Below are 5,849 nucleotides of genomic sequence, written 5' to 3'. Positions count from 1 at the left end.
TACTTTGTTTTAATTTAAAAAGTTAAAATAGAAGGATTTTTTTGAAAAGCATATATTTACTAGTTTTACCTTCATTATTAGATCATAGATGGATAATGGGTATGCACAAATATATGTACACTCTAACTATACCTTATTTTATCTATTTGTTATGGTTTTTTAACTAAAAATTTAAATGTTACTTTCGTAAGAAAACCAAAAGAAAATAAACATGAATTTTAAAAATTAAAATTAAAATATACAATAGTTTTGATATGGTGTCTAATTTATTTTCTTTCTTTCTTTCTTTAATTTTTAGAATTTGATTTAAATTTGGAAAGGGAAAACGTTCCTAATTGTTTAAGCAATACGTCTTGAAAATGTTAATAAAAAAAATTAAAAAGCAACAAAATAATCGAGAATAAAGTAGAAAGTGGTAAGTTTACAATTCCCAAAAAGAATGTCTACCAAAATTGAAGTAGGCATGAAAAATAATGAACCAAATAAACTTTAAACTTAATTAAAACCAAAATCCCATTACGGTTTATATGACTATAAAAGCTGTAAATTAACACAACTTAATTACAAGTTTCCTCCCCCACTTTCCTCATTGTCTCTCATTCAGACCCTAAATATATTATATATAAACTTCATCTCAGTCAGTGTAATCTCCCTACTTAATCTCTCTATTATATTTAATCAAACCCTCACTTAATTCCTCTTTCCTTAATCCCAAAACCTCCTAAAATTTCACCAACAAAATCCACAAAACTCCAATCAACGCCACATTTTGAAGCTTACCAAACTCAAATATCAATGAATGAGAAGAAGAAGAAAAAGACCCATTAAAGAAAAACTGATCTGAGATATTCGATTGTTGGCAGAGTTTCATGTTCCCCAAAATGCTTCCATTTTTCACATTCTTCAGTTCTTCGTCAACGCAAAGATCTGAGTTCCCTTTCAACCTCAATTTCTTCCCAATTTTTGCGCAGAAATTTGAACAGAACGGAACTCTGCCACTCAGATTATTGTTCTCTAAATTGATTTCATTCAATGTCTTCGAAAACCCAAACTCCGGCGGCAGTCTCCCTTCAAGTTTGTTTCCGTCCAGTCCCAAATAGCTTAAACTTCTCAGATGAACCGCCATTGATGGAGGAATTTTCCCGGTCAAACCCATGCCGGAAAATCCAATCGCTGACAACCCTTCAACCTTCTCCCATCTCTCTGGAATCTTCCCTCCTACTAAATTTCCGCTCAGATAAACCTCCTTCAACCTCGGAATCTCTGTTACAAATTTGGGTATCCCGAAATTTCCAAAGCGATTGAAGCTCAAGTCTAGAAACTCCAGTTTCTGCAGATTTCGGTAACTTTCCGGTACTCTGCCGGAGATTCTGTTGAAGCTTAAATCCAATTTCAAAAGCTCCGTGAGGTTTCCTATCGATTCAGGGACAAATCCGTCGAGGAAATTACCACTAAGATCAAGAATCTTCAGCTTCTTAAGTTTCGACATACTCGCCGGTATCTGACCGCCAAGACGATTCCGTGAGAACGTAATCTCCTCCAGTTCGCTGGAATCCGAAATACACTCCGGGATTTGGCCATAAACGCTATTTCCAGTAACGATAGCTCTTCTTAAGTTAGTGAAATTTCCAAACAAACTTTCGATAGAAACAACCAACGCCGTATTATCCACCAAAACAAGCTCCTCCAAAGTCGAAGCAAACGCCGGCAAAACACCGCCGGAGAAAGAAAGAACAACATTGCCAGTAAAACACTTATAAAAGAAAATCTTCCGCAGATACCTAAAGGACGAGAAAAGAACTGGGTCGATGGTAGAGTTGAAAGAACAAGGCGGATTGGCAGAGTAATCGGAAATAACACCAAAACTCATCTCAGTGATATGAACAGAGTCAGGCACCGTACTGTTGATTGATTGATAAAAATAGTCACAAACGATGCCGTGTGGAGGAGCGGAGCAGAGGTCATGGTCAGGGAAGAGGGTCCGCCAAGGGAAGGTGGAGTTGAGAGCGGAGAGAAGGGTAAAAACAGAGTCTCGTTCGAGAGAAGAAAGCAGAGGGAGTTGTTGCTGGTTAGAAATGGAAGAAAAATGAAGAAGGGTGATGAAAAAGAGAAGAAGAGCCATGGAAGAAAGGGAATTTTGGGGGATTTGTTTGTTTAGTTCTCACTTCTCAAGGTTTGTTGATATGGTGGAGAGGAGAAATGGAAAAGTGTTAGCATCTTTTTATTCGCCGTACTGAAGGGGGTAGTGTTTAGAAAGAGGCGTGTCAGGGATTGGCAGAGTTGTTTCAGACAAATTCCGAACGACTTTGCAGTGAAAAAATTAAACAACTCTACACTTTGTTTTTTTTCTTTTCTTTTCTTTTCTTCTTTTTAATTTGGTCTAGGTTAAATCTTTAACATCCTTATTGGGATGTGACAAGAAAGAGATGAAAAGTAGACAATAAAGTGTGCCAACTGAAAAAGGCTGTTCTTTTGTCTAAGAAAATTGTTGGTTTTTGGTAATCAAAACACTGTGTTTTTCGTCAACCCATCAATCATTTTATTTTCCTTTGGTTGTTAAGTTTTTTAATTTCCATACAATTTGAAATAATAAGTTATATCTCCGTGGAATGTTGATACCATGATCAACATGTTGATGAGATTTCAGTTATGGTGTCACAATCATTATCAACGTTCGAGAAAAATATTCATACACGTTTTGACGTATTGGTTGTAGATGTCTATGCAATTAAATTCGAATTTCGTTGTGTGGTTTTAACCTTGTATTTGCCTTTAGTGGTGAAGTCAAATATGACAACATAACAACTATTAATAGGAGTGAAGAACGTGTTAACTCCGATAAAATTTGTTACAAAAGGTATCTTGCTCAGATGATATAATGAGATTTAATTTTTTTTTTTTTATTGCATTTGACAATATCAAATTGGGTGAAAGGTGGTATTGCTCATTGCACAATGGATAGTGTTGAAACTCACTATTGGTGGGATGTTTTCAAACTGACTTTGTCTTTTGACCGAGATGCAAGTTTGACATTGATACCTTTGGTTGTTTGTTTGTTCTTCTACAAAAACAACCTAACATTTTAGTAAAAAGAATTATATTTGGAAAATTGACATAACCTACCGTGAGAAGAGTTCATATATGAGTTTTTGGTGGAGTGTACACAAAGTTAACAAATATTGATTAACGTGGTTAATGACTTTAGCTAATTAATCTCAGATCGTTGCAGCTTCTGATTTGTAGATCCATTAGGCCCCCTTTCCAACTTGTAAATGGTAATGATATTTATTTATACTGGTTGTGATTTGAAATGTTCAGATTTACAATGGTAATTAATTTAATGTATAATTATACATTAGGGATAGTTGCAAATTTAGCAATTAAATTCAAATTAATTAAGTATATAGCACAATTTTAAAAAATTTGCAAATATAGCAAAATTTGTCAAATTCTATCAATGATATAAGTCTATCACTGATAGACCATGTTGCAAATATTGGTCTATCACTGATATACCATATGAAGTCTATCAACGATACGAGTCTATCAGTGATAGCTTTGCTATATTTGCAATTTTTTTAAAATGGTGCTATATCCTTAATTATTATTGCTAAAATAGCCATCAATTGCAATTTCCCTATACATTATAGTATAAAGTTTATAACCTTTATTATATAAATTTAATTTTGGATATGATTCAAAATTAATTTACAAGAGATATTTGAATGAGTTTAAATATTAATTTAATATAAATTGGATTCATATTAAAATTATTGGTTAGGAGAGAAACTTATATTTGAATATGATTCAAAATTTAATTTAAGTTGAATATAAAATATTTAATTTAGTTATTAATTAATTGAAGAATTGACTAATAATTTAGTTTTATCTAATTAAATCTATAAGATATCAGATAAATATTCATTCAAATAAGATATTGTACTCTTATACCTAGTCTAAACAAACTTATAGCAAGTTTAAATGATTTTATACTAAGTTTAAATGATCTTGTACCAAGTGTAAACGATCTTGTACCCTGTACCTATTCTAAACGATCTTGTACCCAATCTAAATGATCTATTAGTGACAATGCATGATTTATTTCTATCTATTTGGAATAAACAACTGATTGTTTAGATATTGTTATATGATCGTTTAAATCTTGTACCAATATTATTTAAATCTTGTACCAATATTATTTAAATCTTGTACCAAGAAGATAAAAAATGAAGAAAAATGAAGAAATTTTAGAAGAGAAAATAAAGAAATTGGTAAATATTTACATAAATAATCATAATATTGAAAACTGAATAAGAAGTAATTAGGAAGAAATTAATAATATGAAGAGGAAAATAAATCACAAAAAAGAAGAAGAAAAATAAGTAAAAAATTGTCCACACTATTAAAGGGAAACTTGAAATTTATGAAAATATTATGAATTTTTTTATTTTGTTACCCGACACGTAAATATTTTGATTTTTTTGTTATATTTATGAAAATTAACTATTAATTAATTACTAAATTAAATATCTTATATTTATTTTAATCCAAATATGAATAATATTCATATATAAATTTATCTCATAACCTATAGTTTTTATGTGTATCATGTATGTATTAAATTTTAATCCATAGTTTTAATATGAATCTAATTCACATTAAAATAATATTTGAACTTATTCAAATATTTTATTCTCTCATAAATTAATTTTGAATCATATCCAAAAAATAAATTTATCTTATAAAGTTTAATTAAAATATAAACTTTATATTATAATGTATCACCATTCATTATATTAATTCAAAGTAAATATGAACATTTCAAATTACAATCAATATATATTAACCTTACACTTTTTTGCTAGGAAGGGGTTCTAATGGATCTACGGATCAGAAACTACGACGATATTAGATTAATTTGCTAAACTAATTAATCTTATTAACCACATTAACCAATATTTGTTAACAATAACAAATAAGTTAGTCTTTTACAAGTGTTCATAACACCAGCTGGGTCAAATTACCATTTTACCCTTAGATTACTTCTAATCCTTACTAGTGCTCATCTAATGAACAATCTGTTTATGGTCCAACCAATAAAAAGAAACCCCTCTCGTGCCATAGATAAGGTAGAGCTCTTTGTTCAAGTTCCGAACACACAATTTAAAGGAATACTCATCTACTTTACATAAAGTCGGGAAGGAATGAATTTCACCTTGTGTGATTATGTTTCCAGCTCCCCACTCGATCTTGTCCCCGAAATGATAAGCATATTGAGTCGAAAAATTGACCACTCTCATCCATACAAATCAAAGGACAATCATTCACGAACAGAAGTTCATAATATACTTAGGATTAAGACGAGAAGTTACATAGGTCATCCTAATGAAATAAAAACCTAACTAGTTAACGAAGTTACTTGTAGTGGTTAATATTTCGTGATCTGGTCTTATGCAAACTCATTGCATAAGATATCCTCACTCGCGTGTCACCTACGTGAATGTATTAGATCATTGCATTTTGTATCAAATACTAAGTGAGTCGTATTCATAGTGTTACCAGAACAAGATACCTAACCTTATTCCTCATATACTATAGACTTTTTATGTTGTATCTTAAACATTGATCCCTGTATGTCTCTGCATACAGCTCAAGACTCATCAAACAACTTAGAATGTTAGTTTATTAGATTTAGACTATTAAGACAAAACTAATAATCAATAACACTTTATTGAAATGACAAAAATAACACTTAATGACGGTCAACGAATTACATTTACTATCTACGAGTTTTATGACAAAAAATCGAATACGTAATTGGCCAACAATTGTTATAGAAAAATGGTAGA

The 5,849-nt window shown here is 30.9% G+C and overlaps 1 protein-coding gene across 1 annotated transcript; it reads right to left on the bottom strand.

Annotated features, from left to right (window-relative positions):
* Positions 1 to 471: 471 nt before the first annotated feature.
* On the bottom strand, positions 472 to 2,399 carry LOC101219277 (piriformospora indica-insensitive protein 2). Its single transcript, XM_011653130.2, has one exon. The coding sequence runs from the start codon at positions 2,120 to 2,122 to the stop codon at positions 722 to 724; it is 1,401 nt and encodes a 466-aa protein (XP_011651432.1). The 5' UTR covers positions 2,123 to 2,399; the 3' UTR covers positions 472 to 721.
* Between the last annotated feature and the right edge of the window lie 3,450 nt (positions 2,400 to 5,849).

The sequence above is a fragment of the Cucumis sativus genome, chromosome 3, assembly GCF_000004075.3.
Source record: "Cucumis sativus cultivar 9930 chromosome 3, Cucumber_9930_V3, whole genome shotgun sequence".
In the NCBI taxonomy this organism is placed as follows: Eukaryota; Viridiplantae; Streptophyta; class Magnoliopsida; order Cucurbitales; family Cucurbitaceae; genus Cucumis; species Cucumis sativus.
Note: the sequence above shows the minus strand (reverse complement) of the source record. Positions and strands in the feature narration are given on the sequence as shown.